We start from the raw sequence: 19,826 nt of genomic DNA on the forward strand, positions 1-19,826 counted from the left end.
AAATTAATAAAGTATATTGAAAAAATGGAAAGGTTAATTGATTCAGCTTACTGGGTTTGGCTGTTGTTTGCTAAGATATTCAGTATTTATTAACAAAAGGGAGATCATCTCTCTTCAACAAGGTAACTTACATATACGTACTGACATGGTCCATAATTGTTTGAATTCTGTGTAAAATGTAGAAAAATAACACAGAGAAAGATGTAATAAGCTTGAGTATGCCATTGAAATACTCAACAGCAAAATAACAAGCAGCAAGAATCATCCCAAAAAATCAAATTAAATATTTGCGTATAAATAGATAAGTGCAGTCAATGCACCCAAAGTTCCTAGGATTTGCAAAAAGGCATCAATACAATTCACCCAGCTGAGGTGGAAGAATCAAGCTTCAGTCTCTGATTATTTCTATGGTCATGCTATTCTAACATCATGCAGCCCTGTCCAACAATTTATCTATGCCCTGGCCCGTAAAGCAATTCCTTTTCGTTTTCTCCATCCTGCAACACTACGAAATAACCAAAACGATGAACAATCAATCAGCCTAGAGCAAGATTTGCTGATACATGATGATAAGTGTAACTGTTGAACCAAAAAAAAAAAATCCAGAAAAGCTATGGGCTAATATGCATCATCCATGTGTGAAATGTGAGCCTGGCATGCACCTTCAAGCTAAATATGAGTGCAAGTAAATTTCTGAGATCTCATGTATAATTAATATGATATCTGAGCCAATTACTCATATGTAAAGGGTTTTGGAATAACTTGCCACAATCCAATTCAAAATCAACAAGTGACAATATCTACTATATAAGAAAAGACTAACTATTAAATAGGTAAACAACTAGCAGTCATTGAAAAAACCATTCACCAAGTATCACTGGATGCATGGCATGAATGATGATGCTATGCAATATTTCTGATTTAACCAGTTAATATCATACTTTTTGCCCCCACCCCAAGAGCAGGGAGGGTGGGCAGCAGGGAAGGGGGAGGGTAGGGCAACTTAGGAGGGGAAAAAGATCGCTGTAACTCTCCATGACTCAAAAGTTGCCAGACAAGAACCATGTCACTGTTATGCTAATTTGAAGGCTACATATTTCTGACAATTCATATAATGTCATTTCCCTTCCATCAATTCAACCCACATTCTTCTCTTTGCCTGTGCTTCCAATGCCTTCAAGTTAAAGTTTTAAACAATATGACCATTTATCCATGTCTTCACAGGTTTCCATGAACCTGATCAAACATTACCCTGGACCCTTGACCATTCCTTTCTTTCATTAGGGGAACTAATTATGTGTTTTAAGTTTCAAAATGTATGCTAGTTCAATCCATTTTTAAGACCATTCAAAGAGTAGAAAAGGCTTACAAAAGAAATTTTTATCTTCCATTAGGAATAGTAAACAATCTATTTAATGCAACAAAATTGTAAAAAAGTCCAAACCAAATTGAATGAAAGGACAGCAGACAATGCCAGGTAATATACAAAAAAATATTCCATATTCTACAACTGCACCAAATAGTAGGGATAAGATACCATTTCATTGTATTAAAAGCAATTTACATGGACGGTAATCAGCCAAAAAAAAAACTGAATAGTTTACTAACTTACGTATCTTCAATCCAGAACCTGTTCAGAAGAGCTAAGCAAACTTCATTTTTTGCATGTGGCCAAGTAAAAGGTCCCCTCTCTTCAATAGCCAAGACAGATGTTCATCCTGAAATGTGATACCAAAAACTTATTGAAATCCTCCATGCAATGGCTTAAGTATATCAAACAGCCATTAGCATCCCAGCAAGTTCATGAGTCTTCATACCCTTAAAATGAACAGTTCATACAAGTTTCAGGCCATCATTAATTACCAGCTGTGTCTCCTCCCCATGGCAGTTTCAGTCCGACTGGATAAAATTGACCATGCTTAGAAATAGATTAATATAGTAGACAAAAGTTTTGCTGAAAATATAAAGGAGAGTGTAATACAGTTGTGCAACTGAAAAATAACTTACATAAGTTATTCTATACCTTCTGCACCACTTTGGTCACTTTGACCAGTAGCCTCTTTCAGAACAGAATTTGCTGAATTGTTTACTGTGCGAGCAAGACGCTTAACACGATTTAAGCGTAAACTTTGCAGTGATCTACCAGAATCAGAATCTCCAACTGGAGAACCTATCATATGGAAAAGGAACTGAATTTAAATTAAGTTCTTTTGCGACCACATTAATCACAGTAACATAGCAACAGTATCAGATTACGCTTAGAAAACTGCTAAAACAGTACTTAACAATAATTTGTCAGTACACAAAATTTATACACTTTAGATTTATCAAATGTGAACTTAAACAACTTACGGTTGCTAGTAACATCCCCCTTGTTTACAACTGCTGCAACAACTTGGCGATTGCCTGTAAGCTCACCCACAGAATGATTCAATGTCCGTGCAAGATGTCTTACGTGACTTAGACGTAATGTTCTTTGGAAATGAGCGGATTTGTGGGCTAGAGCTTCCAAACCTATAGAAGCAGCAAATTCACTGTAAATACATAATCATTTTCATGCAAAAGCTCTCCTTATGTATCTTTCTAAGGACTAATCAAGAGCTCATAATATATGAAATACTCACCCTCAGACTTTGTGCATTCCACAATTAGTTTTTCTTGGCCTTGATTGATTTGAACATGAGGAACAGTATTACACTGGTCACCAGGTCCTGAAACAGAAATTACTTCTTGATGTTCATTGACTGTGATGGTTTCATTTCTAGACACAACACTTCTTTCTCCGGTTTGAGAACCCAACCTCACATTTTCAGCTCTTAGCCTTCTTAATTGATAGTTTCTACGACGCCTAGCAAGATGTTTTTCTCTCTGCTCAACAGTCATAGACTGTCTTCTTTGCCTGTCCCGTATACGCCGCCTTTCTCTTTCTTGCTCCCTTTGCATTCTCCTCAGCTCCGACTTCCCTGATTCCTCTTCCATCCTCATTCAAATCTGCTCTCAACACTTAAAACATCAACAAACTTGCCACACATTCACCTCATTATTCTATAAACCACCCCCAAAAAAAACCAATATCCGTATTCCTAATTTTCTCAGAACCCCAACAAAATCAATGAATCCAAAATCAACATGGTATAAAACACAACCCAATAACACAAATACAATAATCAAAAAAAATTTCTACAACCCCAAAACACAACATCTCAAATTGACCTTAACCATATTATAAGCAAAACTACAAATTTCAACATGAACATTCTTAGATAAACATCAAACAGAGACACAACCAGCAACAACAACAACACCCTTAACGAACAAAGTTGTTATTTGTTAATGTCATATATTATACAAATCAATATAAAACCAAACAACCACACAAAATAAAACAAGCAATTCGTGACAAAACCAACAGAACCAACCCATGACTCAACAAACACCCATGTTCTTTTTATCCAAAAAATAAATACCCATCTTCTGATTCGCTCTCTAAACCATATAAACACATCAATCAGATTCAAAAACAATAACAATGAAAAAAGACTGCTTTTTTTCTTCTCAACAGTTGATCAAAACAAATGAAATGGATTCGGAGTGAAATGAATGAATTGTTTGAAACAAAATTTGGGATTTGCATTAAAAAATAAATAAATAAATAAAAACCTCGGAGAGTGGCCTTTCGCTGTCGGAGACCGAGCAATGTGCATTTTTCGATTTCTGTGTTTGTGTTTGTGTTTTGAGTTTGTGTTTAGCGGACCTTTGTAACCGTTTAGTCAGCGATTTGGGCTAATGACGTTTTGACACCTAATTTTTCGAGCTTATTTTGTGGGATTCATTCGTAAATGCCAAGGAAGCTCTCGAAACGTTTCGGATTTTTTAAGACTTTTTCTGTTTTTGGTCAAAATTCAATAAGAAGATTATGGCAAGCCCGAAATTAACGCAGCTATTTAAAATTAAATTAAATTAAATCTGCCCCTGGGACCTCTATCAAAGTGCATTTAAATAAATGAAAATAGTTTTTTTTTTTATATTTTTAATTCGATTGTTGAGTGAAAGAGAATTCATGCTCCCTTGAAACATAAAAAAAAAAATAAAAATAAAAATAAAAAGATCTCATAAGTAACTTTTTATTTAAATTTAAGAAGGAATGGTAGAGATTAAATTTTTTGAAAATATATAAATAAAATAGATATCATATCTTAAAAGACATAGATCTATCTTAAAAAAATTTCGAATTGTCTATAACTATATAAGTTATTGATTTTCTTTAAAAAAAAAGTTATTGTTTTGATAGTCTAGGTAGATAAAATTATATTCTTCTAAAAAAAGTATATAAAGTTATATATACCTTTATTAGTCTGGACATTTATAGTCTTTCTGCAAGATGAATAATAGACTTGTTAATTGTTTTCAAAAAAAAAAATGGACTTGTTAATTCGGTTTCTATTTTTTTTTTTTTTTTTTTTTTGAAGCACATAAAATTGTAAGTGAATCCCTTTCATCTAATAAGAAACCGTAGCTAACATGTGTTATGTATTGGAAAAGCTAGAAAGGAAGGGGGAAAAAGTTGTGTTAATTTTCCTATTTGGGGATATACTAGAAGTATAGAAAGCAAAGAAGTTGAAATCATAAACATTCCTTTATGACTCACCTTGTTCTTTGGTCACTTAATTTTGGGTGGTTTAGAGGTGCTGGGCTGTTTAAGTGTTTATTGCTGTGTCATGCGAAGAAAACTTGCTACTAGTTGATAGAGATTTAGTTATGGAAGATTTAGTAAATGGGTGATTATATAGTCCTGATTCTTTGCATCACAAAAACATGAAGAATGTAACCTGATAATATTAATTTCTTTGTGCAGAAAGCTAATGAGATTTTCTTATATCAGGCATTGGTAAGTGACTTTTCTAGTTAACATGTCAACGAATGTTTCCCTTGGTTTGCAGATGAAAGCTTGCACAACTGGTTCTTTATGAAAGCCGCAGGTATTGCATAGAAATCAGCTATATTCATCATAGTCGATCATGTGAGAAGCCTAGAATGAACGAAGGCAGAACCTACCAAAGTCATAGCCAAATTCCCAGTTCAGTGAATCACATAGAAGTGTTTTTAATTGTGCAATTGATTGAAATGAAATTAATGAAAACCAGTATCACACAATTTCTTTGAAACTGTCTCAAATTGTATCTTCGAACAATAGCCACAAGGTTCTTAGGCTTTTTGATTCGTGTGAAAAGGTAAAGGATAGAAAACTGAGAATAGAAACTGTTGGGTGATAACCATGTTCATTTATTTGGTTAGGAAAATCGGTGTTGTGTGTCCTCAAATGTTGTATGAAAATCATCGTATATTTTGCAAAAGAATAACTTATTTGGCAGCACCTCACCAAGAATGGTCTCACTATCCGATATGATAAACTAGGCTATCTAGCTGTAACTGGGATTTAGAAGCACTAAGGATGTACTTTTAAGCACAAAAACAAAGAAGAATACAATGAGGCAGTAGTCTTGTAAGCATTTACAGCAAAACATCTAAAAAATTTAGGGCCCGTTTGGTACCCCATTTTTAGCAATGTTGTTTGCTGTTTAAACACCCAAACAAGTGGGCCACATGCTGAAATATGTGTTTGGTAAGTGGTTCTTAACTATTGTTGTTTGAGTTTAGTGTTCAAGCGTTATTTGAGTTTGTGTTTCACATGAGAGTCCAACACTCTGGGCCCACCTGACGTAAATTCACTGTGCTCTCCCACGCATATAAGCAGGTGGTCTCTTCTCTCCCATGCGTTAGTTAAGTGTGGCCTCTCAACAACGGCTCTCCCACACGTTTGTGCAACAAGGAACTCTGTAAGCTTTTCTCCTGTCCCTCTTGCACAGCCATGTCACATCACCATAACTCACACACCCTCCATTAATCTCACACACCCACCCAGTCCACCATAACTCGTCCCAACGGCCATCATCTCCTTCATAATCGTTGAGCAAATCCCCCAAAATCAAAGCTCTAAATTCATCACAAACATCTCCCCAAATCGTATGGTCTTTCAACCTCCCCACCTACCATATTTACTCCCACAGCCCAATGACACCCTTGAGCACTATTTATTGTTGGATTTTGTCAAACCCACAATAGGCTTTATCTCAAATCACCTTAACTGCCCTTCAAATCGTGTCTGGCATTACATATGGAGCTCACAAACACTGCTTCGTCTTATTCTTCACTTTATAATACACCTAACATCAAAAGTTTTATTTTAACATTCAATACATGAAAATAATATAAACAACACAATAAAATAATACATCCAACATAATAAACAACAACCACAACCATCAACTCATTAAAATATTATGGTACTTTTTTTTTAACAACCACATTAAAAAAAAAAAATTTGTTTTTTTTTTTTTGTTTTGAGTTTAAGCTACACTGAGCTGCAAAATTTTTTGAGTATAGCTTCTTTGCTGTAGAAACAATTTTGGGGAATTGGTTGCTTAGTCAATTTAGCAACCTCCTTGGGGATGCTTTGAGTTTAAGAAAGAGAATGTGTTTAAATAACGTCCTCGCCTCCTGCGTCCTAAAAGGCTAAAACTATACAAGTACTGGCATTAGAACCTTTAACTGCGAGGGTCTACTGTCTACCAGCATCAGTAAACGTAAGTAACAGCTTACCAGTGATGTTCAGTAAACGTAAGTCGCAGCTTACCAGTGATGTTGATTATGCTCATGGAGTGTTAAAATATGATACGGCTATGACACGTTTATTCTACTTGTAGCCAGAAAAGACTCAGCAAAGGAATGCAAATGCTCTCTCTAGAATGAGGAACTAAAGAAACATATACACTGAAATGAAATATCAATGGTCTTATAAGTTAGACCTCCCACCTGTAACCCCTCCCTTTATGTAAGCTCCAATTAACTCAGTATTAATATCTGCTCTCTGAAAATACTAGCCAAACATAAGACTGTTAAAGTCAGACATACTGATAAGCATTGTTGCCCTTTACCGAAAAATCACAAGCCCAACAGGTATATCATAATCAAGTGCAAGTATGAATCAGTCCTATTCTCTTTCATTCTTAGGTAGACATGTACAGTGAATTTAGAGATTCAGCTTCATGCTCTAATATAACTCAATTCTATGAAACTACAAATAACACCATCTCTTATGCTCTAGAAGTCGTGGAAAAAAATACAAAAAGAAGATTTACAGAATTTTTGCTAAGCAATCATCAACACCTCCAAGCAGAAGAGGTTGCCATTTTTCTGTCCAGCCAGCTAAGGTAAAGAGCCCCATCCCTCCTTTCGAGTCTATAATTCACATGAAACTGCTGCTTCAATAGATCGTTAACAGTGTTAGTCACAGAGTTACTCAATGGGTATAGAGTAAACCCTGCCATTGAAAGTCTCCTAATCCACTTTCCTAAAAGTTCATGGCGTTCGACCCTCTCAGCATTCTCACAAGCTATCATGTTGACTATGTCACGAGCTACACAGTGCTGCTCAGCGCTGATCCGCTGTTTGTCATTTCTTGGGCGAGCCACATCAATCGATTCAAACATAGCTGTATAATAGTCCAGGGTCTCCAGGAACCTTGTGAAAAATGGGGAAGTGTTGGTGTTGGACTCTTGCTCAACGATGGTCACAACCTTGGGTGACAAACTTTTAACCAGCCTCAATAGTCTGTCCCTGTGATTGTGTGTGCTCACACTCTCATCTGGCATGTGGTGTAACACATAAGGAAAAATAACAGCCAATGCTTCCCCAGGTTGAACGCTAAGATTTTGTCGCTCAACCTCACAACCAGACATGGCAGCATTATGAAACTGAAATGGTACTCTGCACGACTCAGCACACTTTGTCAGCCTCTGCTCTACAATATGAAGCCCTCCGCCTCGAGCATGAAATGATTGGGAATCATCAACACCTGTGATGCGTACAACAGGGGGCCCACCAGGCCGACGTGCAAGAGAATGGATGAGATGCTCCCACTGAGTGCCCTGTGCAATCTGGAAATCAATGATGTGGATTACGGGTTCATTTGCCATAACTTCCTCAATGACAGCATTTGAAGACTTGTAAGCAAATTGCCAGTAAGGGCAAATCTGATAAAGGATAGTCATGTATGACTTTAGTTCTGAGCTTGTTGGTTCTACAGAGCTTGTTGGTTCTACACACTTTAGGGCTTTGTAGATGGAACTACCCGAGCGCTCTAACCTTGCTCTAAGCCCTTCCAACATGTAAGCACCCAAACGTTGGATTGGCTCACCAGAGACTGACACTTGCTTTCCCAATAATTCCATCCAATCAACTGCAGCTGTCAAATCCTCACGGGATATAGCATCTGCACAGTAAATGAGCCCCTTTCTCAGGTCTAGTGAGGGATTCACTTGCACCAATTGATTCCAATTGCACCCTGAGACAGAAGTGGCTTTGTGAATCCCACTATTGGGACAGTAATGGCAACTGTCGACAATACCTGATTCAGAACCCAGCAATGAAATTTCTATTTCCCTGAGCTTGTGCTTGAATTCATTGCCATTATCAGCAACAGAAGAGCCACTTGCTGGCGATCCATATGTATTGTCAGGGGAATGATGTTGATCTGACAGGCATGACTGAGAAACTTGAGGGGAAAAGGGACTTCTGTTAGACAAAAAACTAGTGGCAGAAGGGGAATTGTAGTCAATATAACCAACAGTTGCTGGGGACGAATCCAGTGTGAAAAATTGAGGTTGTTCCGGGTAGGGTTGGAAGGAAACAGTTGTTCCTTGGCTGCCAGTATCTGGGCAGACATTGTTTTCTATAATCTGGAAATGCTGCACACAATAGGGATCAATTTCTTGCAATGGCTGGTGGTACAACCCATGTAAACTGGAAGAACTATGGTGTTCCTGGGAAGTTTGCATCTAAAATAGGAAATTATTGACTTAGCCAAGAAACAAAATGGAGAGTTGCCAGTGACGCTATAAGTGTTCCCAGGACTTCAAATCACTCATTCGTTGAATCACAACATACAGTTAGACAGTCAATCTTGATAAACAGTCAAGTATCCGCAAAGACTATATAAAAAGCTGGATGATTTGTTTGCCAGCAATAGCCTCAATCACCAAGTATTTCTGCTATCGTCAAGAAGTGAATTTTGAAACCAATATAATCTGCTAAAAAAAGAATATAAAAAAAGGATCAAACACGATTGCAACATTGATTTTGAAGAAAAAAGATCAAAGAAAAGGGATCAAGCAAGAGCAAGCAAGGATCACAAGAATAGCAATGTAGCTATAATTCCACAGAGAAAATGATGACACCTGCAACCAACCAAAACAACCCAAGCTGTGAAGGAGTCCCAAACCAACAACTAGGGAGCATAACACCCATAGCACAATGCCAAGTTGGCAAAGGTTCAAGATAAAAAGATGGTGGAAGATGGTAGTTCCATTTGACTGTAAACCAAACGGAGTAACATTGACATCATCCTACCCAGAAAATGAGGAGAAAAGGTCATGTTCAATGAAATCTCCATCTTCCCACCTAACAGATGTAAAGCCATAGTATTTGGAACTCCTTTCTGAATTACTGTATAGTCTAACACTGACTCAAATGCAATATCCGGGTGTTTTTGTAGGATAAAGCATGCAAATCATAGCTCTCGTCTATCTTTTAAGTCCATAAAACTTTCTATAGGTAAAACATCACCAAACAACCAATATCCTGTTTAGTCACCTCAGCAGCCATACTAGACAAACATGTAGTTCAGTCAATACAAATGCAAATCAAAAAGACAACCATAGACTCATAGAGTCCAAAAGGACATGAATGATTTAAGAAGAAACACTACAAGATTACAGTTCAACTTTAAGTTGATCCAGCAGGCACAACTTTAAAGGATAAAAATATTACTAGCCTCTCAAGCCTCAAATAGCATGCTTCTGACTTCATTAGGGGCACATTTTTCCACATGTCTAGTTTCAATACTTTTAAGTTCACGAATGAAAAGGACACAGAAATTAAAAGATAATTCTTGTCCCAAATTTCTATGAAGAGTGAAGACCATTCAACAAATTCTTCTTTGATCTTCATCAGGAGTGGTTCCACATCTCAAGCCCTTACTACCATTTAAGATGATACATAGATGTCCTTGCACTATGAGCTCTCAGCTCTTATTTGCTGCTCAGGCTATAGTGGTTCAGGCCCTACCTAAAGTTAACGCCCGGTTAATGATCATGTATAGTTTCCCTAGTCAAGTCCCCCTTAGGACTAGAAGTTTAAGCCCCCATTCATGATCAGGGCCATTGGATTGGCATTGATAGCAGGTTGTTTAAACTTTTTTCTACCAACATTAATAAAAATAAAATAGTAACTAACTCGATAAAGCCATCACCTTTTTTTCCCCTGCTTTTGAATTTTTGGTTGGGTAGTCATGTATTTGCCAAGAAGATGCTAAGAGTAACTAAAACGTTTGACCAAGGAGTTGGTCAGTTGAATATGATGAATCAAATGCGACAAACTTCAATTGAGACAGACTTAGAGTAGATGATTGACTTTCGCTATAATGGGTGGAAATTTAAAAAGTAATGGGCGACACCAGAGAAAAATATTTAGAAAGTTTAGATTTCGGGTACATCTCTATAGAGAACTTCGAAGAAAATTTCTGTACACAAGTCTAATTAGCACCTATCCCATGGACTGTCACAAAGTAAATACATCAAATAGAGGGTATTATGATCCGAGATGAGGGGCTGGATAAGTTGTTATTTGAATTAGAAATACAAATTTAGGCTTAGTGATAGATCTTTATCAGAATAAAGTAGTAGTAGATTAGTATTGTATTGTTATTTGCTTGTATTCAAATTGATTCCTATGTTTTAGGATAAGATTAGTTCCTATGTTTTAGGATTTGCTGATGAGGTTATCTCATCCTTGGCTATTTATGTAGGGGAAATGCATCAATGAGTACATTTTCTGCAGCTAAGCCACAAACTACACTAATTGGCCCCTATCCCATGGAGTGTTACAAAGTAAATACATCAGATAGAGGGTGAGAGGTGTTCCGTAAAAAATTTCTGCATCTAAGCCAAAACCTAAAACTATGAGAACTTTAACAATCCCAAATCTGCCTTCCCTACTTAGGAAACTATTGAAGTTGAAAGCCAAACAATAGAATCCACAACTCTAATACCTACTCAATTTTCCCCGATATTAGACAAGTATTAAGAAAGTATTTAACCATTTCCATAAACCACTTAACTATATATTTTGCCTGTGTATGTGTCGGTGGCTTATGCCCTTACTGTGAAAGAACCTAATATACACTATAGCTATCTAAATCTAAGTCAACTATCGATCTTAAGAAAAGAAAATAAAGTCATTAACTTTTTTTTTTTAAAGGAAAAAAAAAAAAAACCTTTATGTAAGAGAGGAAGAACTACAGCTGTATCTAATGAAAAATTTACCTCAGATGACAAAGAGGGTGGTAAATTCTATTATATCACACCAAGTTCATTAAGTAATTAAATTTGTAAAAAGAGTAAAAAACCTACAGGTTTTTGTTCAACTTGAACAAAATGAATCCATCACTAGATCAACCTCAGCTGTAAGCCAAAAAGTTTCAATTTTTGTTGAGAAACAAACCAATCTCAAGCCAATAACAACCTCCAATGTTGAAATCCCATATTACTACATAAAACACATCCTTGAATAGCCATCTCAATATTTTCAATAAAGGAATTAACTAATCAAATTTCAACAAAAGAATAAACAAATGCAAATTCCATGTTCAGACGCCAAATTGGAATTCTAACCAACAAGAAGAAAAAAAAAATTAATTAAAAAAATTAAAAATAAAAAAGGAATAAAAAATTTCCACCTTTTACAAATTCAAAAACAAAAAACTACATACCCAAATCATAAAATCATCAACAAAAACTGAACCCCATAGCTCATAACCAATCCAAAGTTCCAAACAAAAATAACCCACCTCCACAAAATCCCAACAGATGACCCAGAAAAAGTCTCCCCCCACAGAAAACACTCCAAAATTAATGAACTCATGAACAACTTCAAAAGCCACATATGAAACCAAAACTATTACAATATATCAAATGGTAAAAATCAATGAGTACATAGTGATTACACACATGACATACCTTAGTCAGAACTCTCAGCACACAGATTTTTTCGCTTTGTCTTTGAGATTCCTCAATCAATACCACAAACTTTAACAGTTCTGTCAGCCTCGGTAATGATCTCCTTGCTTGTTTTGAGGTTTTTATATAGAGTTTTTTTAGCTATATCTGCAAAAAAAACAATTGCCCTCAACTACTCCCTTAACTACAATATTACCCTTTTATAAGGGGTACTTGTATTTTTGAAAAAGTTTGCACCTTGTTGAACCAAGTGACATTTGTTTTTTATTCATTCACAACTTGGCTTGGGGTTAGTGGTTACCACTTACTAGGAAGGCATGAACTCTAGATAAGCGTATGCAGAATATTCTCTACTCGGCTAAAGTTTTTAATACTATACTTTGTAGACTTTTTAATATTGAGTGAGTCACATTGTAGACTGAAATAAATGAGAGTAAAACTTTCTACTTTATCAAAAAGAGGCAAAAAAGAAGAAGAAGAAATGAGATTAGTAGTCGAAATTTAGGAACCTTCTTGGGCAACTAATAAACCCGCATGTAGCTTTCTATAAACGTGGGGGAATTGAAATTAGTACGTAGGGTTTTGGGTTGGGTTTCCTTTTTTTTTTTTTTTTTTTTTTGGTGACATACCCTTGTATTAAAGGGTTTCAAAAGCCACATATGAAACCAAAACTATTACAATATATCAAATGGTAAAAATCAATGAGTACATAGTGATTACACACATGACATACCTTAGTCAGAACTCTCAGCACACAGATTTTTTCGCTTTGTCTTTGAGATTCCTCAATCAATACCACAAACTTTAACAGTTCTGTCAGCCTCGGTAATGATCTCCTTGCTTGTTTTGAGGTTTTTATATAGAGTTTTTTTAGCTATATCTGCAAAAAAAACAATTGCCCTCAACTACTCCCTTAACTACAATATTACCCTTTTTTAAGGGGTACTTGTATTTTTGAAAAAGTTTGCACCTTGTTGAACCACTTACCAGGAAGGCATGAACTCTAGATAAGCGTATGCAGAATATTCTCTACTCGGCTAAAGTTTTTAATACTATACTTTGTAGACTTTTTAATATTGAGTGAGTCACATTGTAGACTGAAATAAATGAGAGTAAAACTTTCGACTTTATCAAAAAGAGGCAAAAAAGAAGAAGAAGAAATGAGATTAGTGGTCGAAATTTAGGAACCTTCTTGGGCAACTAATAAACCCGCATGTAGCTTTCTATAAACGTGGGGGAATTGAAATTAGTACGTGGGGTTTTGGGTTGGGTTTCCTTTTTTTTTTTTTTTTTTCTTTTTTGGTGGAGATATCCAAACATACCCTTGTATTAAAGGGTTAGGTTAATTTGATTTCAAAAGTATAAGACTAATATAACATGGGTCTTGTTAACAAGCATTTGTTAATAAACTATTCTAAGAAAGTTTTAATATCATTTTCACGTGAAATATAAAAAAAGTGGTTCTACTACCATATAAACCACCACAAATTTTGCTACAACTATTTTACTTATTAGACTGTAACTGGTTGTCTGTCACTTTTACTTGGACCCACTGGTTTTTCTCCACCACTCACAGTCTGCCATATAGATAATTATGGCACAAATTGTGTCATTTTATGTGGCCTTAGAATTTTTCATATAAAAAACTATCATAAAAAATAAGTTTATTTTTTCTTTTCCCATATAAAGTTTCTAAAAATATTTCTTAAATCAAAATTTTTAAGTCCTTCGTTAACTTTTCTCATATAATATTGAAATGAATGACATTCTTTAGTGATGTGTTGTTTAATACACCTCATGATTTCATAAGTATCTTCCTTTTAATTATAACCATCAAATATATTATTAAAAGCATTATAACAATAAATTTTAAAAAGAAAGAGGGAAGTAGAAAATTCTTTTTTTACATTGTAATATTCATGTAAAGTGTACGTTGTAGTTAAAAGCATCGTACATTTTTCTCTCAAAGTAGCAAATATTAGTCATATTGTAGACATTGTGTATAATTTACATTATTTAAATTGTATAATTCATGTAGACATATAATTGTCCTTAATTCAAATAAAAATATTTATTAATTAATTGCTAATCCATGAAATGAATCAACAAAAATATATCTATATTTGACATATATTTAATTGATAAGTATTTGTGGGGACAATTTTTGCTTGTCCCACATTAGAAAGAATATCTCCCTCTTTTTTTGTCTCAAGATCAAGTGTTGCACTTAACCAAACTAGTGGTACTTTTCAACCATTGGCTCATCCCTCATAAGGTGCAAAGAAGGAGGTATTCTATCCGATGTGGGACAAGCAAAAATTGCCTAAGGTTCCAACCAGTCTAGCCCTTGGCCTTGAAGCAAAAATTGTCCCCACAATAAAGAGTACCACTAGTTTGGTTAACCAAACTAGTGGTACTCTTCAACCATTGGCTCATCCCTTATAAGGTGCAAAGAGGGAGATATTCTTTCTAATGTGAGATAAGCAAAAATTGCCTAAAGCTCCAACCGGTCTAGCCCTTGGCCTTGATGCAAAAATTGTCCCCACAATAAAACTAGTGGTACTCTATCTCCATTGGCTCATCTCTTATAAGGTAGAAAGAGGAAGGCAATCTTTCCAATGTGGGACTCTTAAGCCAAAAATGATTACAAGTGCAACACTTGATCTTGAGGCAAAAAAATAAAAAAATAAAAAAATAAAAAGAAGAAGAAGAAGAAGAAGAAGTTAAATTAGTGAATTTGTTACAAAGAACATACCCTTTTAAATAAAATAAAATAAAAATTACAAAGAATATACCTAATTTAATTATATTTTTTCAATCAAAACATTTTTTAATTATATTTTGTATAATATTTTTTTCTTTTTACAGATACCATATAATTTCAATCTATGACGTTTGTTTTATAATGATTATTTTTTATCATCAAGTCAAGACACCAATTGGTTTTTGGTGTAGTTAGAATGTGAATTGCATATCTCTTATTTAACTATAAGAGATTTACCAATTTAGCAATAAACCCATAATTTATATATTGTTTGGTTTTTTCATTAGATATGTTGAATGGTATCCAAGTTCTAACTAGTTTAAACTATGATAAAACTTAGATACTATTCATTAGATGTTGTACTTTAGGTTTTCAATTAAATTTAAATATGTGATTGCATTAGCCAATGTTTAAAAGGATAACCTATGAAAATATGGGTATTTTGAAAGATATGAGACAACGTTAAAAAAAAAAAAAAAATTAAAAGAAGTTGACAAAAGAGTAATATAATTGAATTTTTATTATTAAATCTAGGTAAGTTTTTATTTTGTTTGTTTGTTTCAATAACAATTTGTTAGTTTTAGTAATGATGTTTTCTAGAAAATGAGTCATTTTTCAAAAAGCATTTTCTATAAAACTATCTCATTTTCTTATGTTTGGTAGCAACCTTAAATGAGTTCAAAAATAATCTTCTAACTTCCATTATTTGGCTTGTTATGAGATAAAGTTGTTTTCTAAAAAAAAAAAAAATAGTGAAAAATAATTTCTAAAAATAAGTCATACTTTTTATGTTAGCTAAAAATAATTTTCCTTCGACTCATTTTTTTTTTTTATGCTAACAAATACTGGAAAATACGAAAAATTATCTTCACACAATGTTTTTCATCGAAACAAATTGAGCGTTAAAGATATTAGACCTTATCCTATTAAGTAAATTAATAGGATAAGTTAAATAATCCCTAAAAAAGCGCTCCAAGAATATTTTGTTTTCCCCTTTATTATATAAAGAAACTATCTTAATGGTCATCAAGAGCTCAATTTGAAACGCAATTGACACTACCAAATGTTTTCAGCAAAAACATTTGGGGTTCATATTCCCCTTCCTCTCATCTTTAATTATTATTTTTTTGAGAGTTTACCTAAGCTTTAATTAGTTTTTCATTAATATTCCTTTTACTTCAAACTTATGTCATGATTTTATCATCTACCTATATATATATATATATATATAAAAGAAGTCACTTGCCATTTTTTTTATTATTGAAAAATACGTTTTCATCACACGAAAGCTCTACCCACTCAACATAGAAAGAAAATGAAAATCATACTAACCAAATCGAAGCGAAAGAGAATTCTGTAAATCACATGAGAATCATGATGATTTGCAAGCAATTCCACTCACGTTTTTCTTTACCTATCTTATTTCTCCAAATAATCATGTACCAAGTATGCATTTGGGACAAGCTGAATTTTTTAGTTTATCTCCACTTTCAATTTATTTTTACTACTATTTATGGGTCCCACTGTATTATTCAGCTTATTTTTTAACCTTTTTTTTTTTTTTTTTTTTTACATTTTTAGTAAAAAAATTTTTTTAACCTTTTTTTTTTTTTTTTTTTTTTACATTTTTAGTAAAAAAATTTCAGTTTCAGCTAAGTAAACTATTCCAAACAAACACCAGATTACCGTTTTGAAATAGGCAATGTGTACGCCCAAGTTCTAGTTCAACAAAGGTTTTGTCTACAATAAAAGATATATTAAAAAAAATGTTTACCCTTTTTGTGTTATGAGAGCTCCAATTTTTTCTTAATTTATTATGTGTCGCACGCATGCACTTTGCCTAATCATTTTATTGTACATGGGACCTCTATATATATATATATATATTTGTAAATTGATAGTTGAGAATGAAGAGATTTTAAATTGGGATGTCTACATTAAAAATACCAAAAGATGTCAACTAATTAAGGTACAAGCTCCTTGGGTTTTGTGAATAGAACTTGATTTAGATCAAGTAAATATCGATAGTTGGGAATGAAGATATTTTAACTTGGGATGTTTCTGTTGAAAATACTATAAGATGCCAGCTAATTAAGGTAAAAATCCCTTGGTTTTGGTAGACAGAACTTGATCGAGATCAAGCAATTATCAATAGTTGGAAATGAAGAGATTTTAACTTGAGATGTCTTTGTTGAAAACACCAAAATATGCCAACTAATTGAGGTACAAATCCCTTGGGTTTTGTAGACAGAACTTGATCAAGATCAAGCAAATAATTAATGCACAAATATTAGCAAGGATCAAATGGTTTTAAAACGTATCCAAGTGCTGACTGGTGTGCAAATCATTCTAAAATGTGAGTTCCGTGACAATAACAAACACCAATTTTGTACCTACCTAAAAATTATTGTATACAAAGATGATAATTAAAATCATTTTAAGATAGGTACAAAATTAAAGAACTACGTGTGCAAAGCTCAGGTTCAAGTTGTAACATAGAAAAGCTCTTTATGCCTATCTATCAATCAAGTAAATTTAGTTGACAATTTCAATTCCGACTGCTTCAATAAACTAAACACAATTGAACCCAACTTTAATTTCATTTGACCCACATAATTTTATAAGTCTATATAGTGACATAATGTCTTAGAAAATAAACTTTTTCTAAAAAAAAAATGTATTAGAAAACAAACCCATGACATAGAGGAAAAGATAATCAAGAGAAAAACTAGTTGACAAAATTTTAGAACTAAATAAAGCACATATATTGAAGGATTGTGTGATTTTTGCATCACTTTTATGAGCCTTTTACTGTTTTAGTACTAAATTAATTTTGAAAAATAAGAATGTCAAATTATGCTGCTAATAATTAAGATGGTACTTTTCTCCCCCAAAAAAAAAGTCTTTGAGATGGCCAGTACACTTACAAAAATAGTAAAATAGCACTATATTTTCTTCTGAAGAAACTCATGTGTTAGTCGAATGAATAAAAGCTAAAGTTGAAACAAAAAATATATAAACACAGTCAGCTCAATCTAGATTAAGTTTAACGGAAGCAAGTTTAAAGTTTAAACATTCTTAAACTCAACTCACTTCCCTAAAGTAAAGAGTTTAGGAGTGTATAATCTACCAATATAAAGGATAATAATATTTTTTTTCAAAGATTACTTTGTACTATAGAAAATTAGAAACACTCTATCAAAAAAAAAAGAAAAAAAGAAACGCCAAGGCAATTATTCTGTTTTCAAGTAGAAATTCATAGGATTTTTCAAATAAAAAATAAAAAACTAATTATTGTACAAACGTGCTAAAAGCAATGATACACACATAATATGTAAGTCGGTGTTCCATAATATATATATATATATATATGTAAGTCGGCGTCAAGGTCAATATCTTTGCAAAAGAGGCTTTTCAATCCTGCCTATGTCAAGAAAAGATGTTTTCTTTTTTTGTTTGTTGTTTTTTTTCCCGCCTATAATATAAAAAAGTTTAGATGGAAGATAGATTTAGGGTTTGTATCTTGGTTTCAAATGTTATATGGATAATAAATTAAATAAAGGATAAAGTTTTATTCTAAATTTAGTTAAAGCCAACTAGCTACAGCTCTTACTAAAAAGTTTTAATTTAGTTATATATTTTGAAAATCTAACCGTCAGATTGCATGTTTATTATGTGTTTAATAGACATCTTAAATTTCAAGTCAATCAAATATTATTTATTATTCTATTTATAAACTTATTTTTTATACATAATTTTAGACTAAAAAAACTTAAAATTTAAATATTTGATTAATAAAATAGCTATTGCTATTTAGTTTTTTGAGAATTTTGCAATAATGGAAGATATAAGAAAAAGAAAAGTAATCTAATAGTAGATTTGTCAAAATTCATATCTAATAAAAAGATGTTGAGTGTAGTTGTAGCCATTGACAATGAGAAATTTTGTAATCTATTAGTTTTAAACTCATGAAGTCAAATTCGGGATCTTATGTAGAATCATGAGAAGTAGGCGGGATCATAGATCGTAGAATTGGATCGTGGATCGTAAGATCCTACATATTATTAGATTTAAAGCAAAAAACTCATTGATAATAACTTTGTATGTTAAATAATCATGTAAATTGTGAATTTATCCATAAAAAAACAAAGATTTGCATCATACGAAACAATTTGCAAGTCATACATCGCTACGTATATATTAATAAAACAAATATATTTAAGTTTTGACCAAATGTATCTAAAAAATTCAATAAATCTTTAATAAGCAACCAAATAACAAAATATTTATCAATACATATGAAAATATTTTCCAAGTTCATTTCCAAGTTTAAAATCTAAAATAAGTTATCAAATGAAAACTAGAAAACTAAAATATGAAATCCAAAAGCAAAATGAATATTAAGGTGAAGTGAACATTTAGTTATTCCCATTTTAGGGTTCTTATAACCACCGTCCTAATCATTATCATCCATTTCATCATCTATGTAGACATTATATATTTGTATATTAGAGTTGCAAAAGAGATCAAGATACAACTTCATACTCAACTATTCAAGTTATACCACTCAGCAACAATTACAAGAGCATGCTAAAAAAAATCAATCAATCAATATACAAATACAAGCATGCTAATAAAATTATATATAAGAAAAAAATTTAGTAATATTAGAACACAAATTAGTATATTGATTAAACAAATTTAACAACATTATAGCTTAAAACTTAAAAGGTAGCAAAACCAATATAAATTCTTCATTTAGAAATGACGAAGCATTCCTTGATTTTGATTACAAGTGAACTAGAAACTAGAAAACATTTGCTTAGGTTAACATAATTATATAAAAATAAATAAGATAGGAAAAAAAAACCCTTAAAACTTTATCAAAACCAAAAATTTATCCAAAAAAAAAAAACCAAAAACTGATG

At 33.0% G+C, this 19,826-nt stretch overlaps 2 protein-coding genes across 7 annotated transcripts; both read right to left on the reverse strand.

The window, feature by feature from the left end:
- Nucleotides 1-202: 202 nt before the first annotated feature.
- On the reverse strand, nt 203-3,803 carry LOC111995598 (uncharacterized). 4 transcript variants are annotated; one of them, XM_065775683.1, is made up of 7 exons: nt 3,661-3,803; nt 2,625-2,991; nt 2,353-2,514; nt 2,024-2,170; nt 1,864-1,899; nt 1,613-1,718; nt 203-505 (listed from the first exon to the last, which is right to left on the reverse strand). In XM_065775683.1, exons 2-6 carry the CDS (start codon nt 2,983-2,985, stop codon nt 1,714-1,716), a joined length of 711 nt encoding a protein of 236 aa, XP_065631755.1. In that variant the 5' UTR covers nt 2,986-2,991; nt 3,661-3,803; the 3' UTR covers nt 203-505; nt 1,613-1,713. The 4 variants fall into 4 exon arrangements, with proteins under 4 accessions (XP_065631755.1, XP_065631757.1, XP_065631756.1 ...); XM_065775685.1 differs by having other exon boundaries at nt 2,008-2,170; nt 3,661-3,800; XM_065775684.1 differs by having other exon boundaries at nt 1,818-1,899; nt 2,008-2,170; nt 3,661-3,798.
- A 3,230-nt stretch (nt 3,804-7,033) lies between these two features.
- Nucleotides 7,034-12,272, reverse strand: LOC111995609 (scarecrow-like protein 13). 3 transcript variants are annotated; one of them, XM_024027520.2, is made up of 2 exons: nt 12,135-12,272; nt 7,034-9,146 (listed from the first exon to the last, which is right to left on the reverse strand). In XM_024027520.2, exon 2 carries the CDS (start codon nt 8,895-8,897, stop codon nt 7,221-7,223), a length of 1,677 nt encoding a protein of 558 aa, XP_023883288.1. In that variant the 5' UTR covers nt 8,898-9,146; nt 12,135-12,272; the 3' UTR covers nt 7,034-7,220. The 3 variants fall into 3 exon arrangements, with proteins under 3 accessions (XP_023883288.1, XP_023883289.1, XP_023883290.1); XM_024027521.2 differs by having other exon boundaries at nt 7,034-9,149; XM_024027522.2 differs by lacking the exon at nt 12,135-12,272 and adding an exon at nt 11,966-12,110.
- Nucleotides 12,273-19,826: the final 7,554 nt, after the last annotated feature.

Source organism: Quercus suber, unplaced genomic scaffold (genome assembly GCF_002906115.3).
Source record: "Quercus suber isolate HL8 unplaced genomic scaffold, Cork oak 2.0 scaffold_117, whole genome shotgun sequence".
NCBI classification, from domain to species: Eukaryota; Viridiplantae; Streptophyta; class Magnoliopsida; order Fagales; family Fagaceae; genus Quercus; species Quercus suber.

What these genes read in the sequence shown, in the direction of transcription:
- LOC111995598 (XM_024027508.2), bottom strand. Translation starts at nt 2,985, where the DNA reads ATGAGGATGGAAGAGGAATCAGGGAAGTCGGAGCTGAGGAGAATGCAA. An exon ending in GGGGGATGTTACTAGCAACC is followed by an intron (nt 2,171 to 2,352) that starts GTAAGTTGTTTA and finishes TCCATATGATAG; the next exon opens with GTTCTCCAGTTGGAGATTCT. An exon ending in TGACCAAAGTGGTGCAGAAG is followed by an intron (nt 1,900 to 2,023) that starts GTATAGAATAAC and finishes AATTTTATCCAG; the next exon opens with TCGGACTGAAACTGCCATGG.
- LOC111995609 (XM_024027520.2), bottom strand. Translation starts at nt 8,897, where the DNA reads ATGCAAACTTCCCAGGAACACCATAGTTCTTCCAGTTTACATGGGTTG.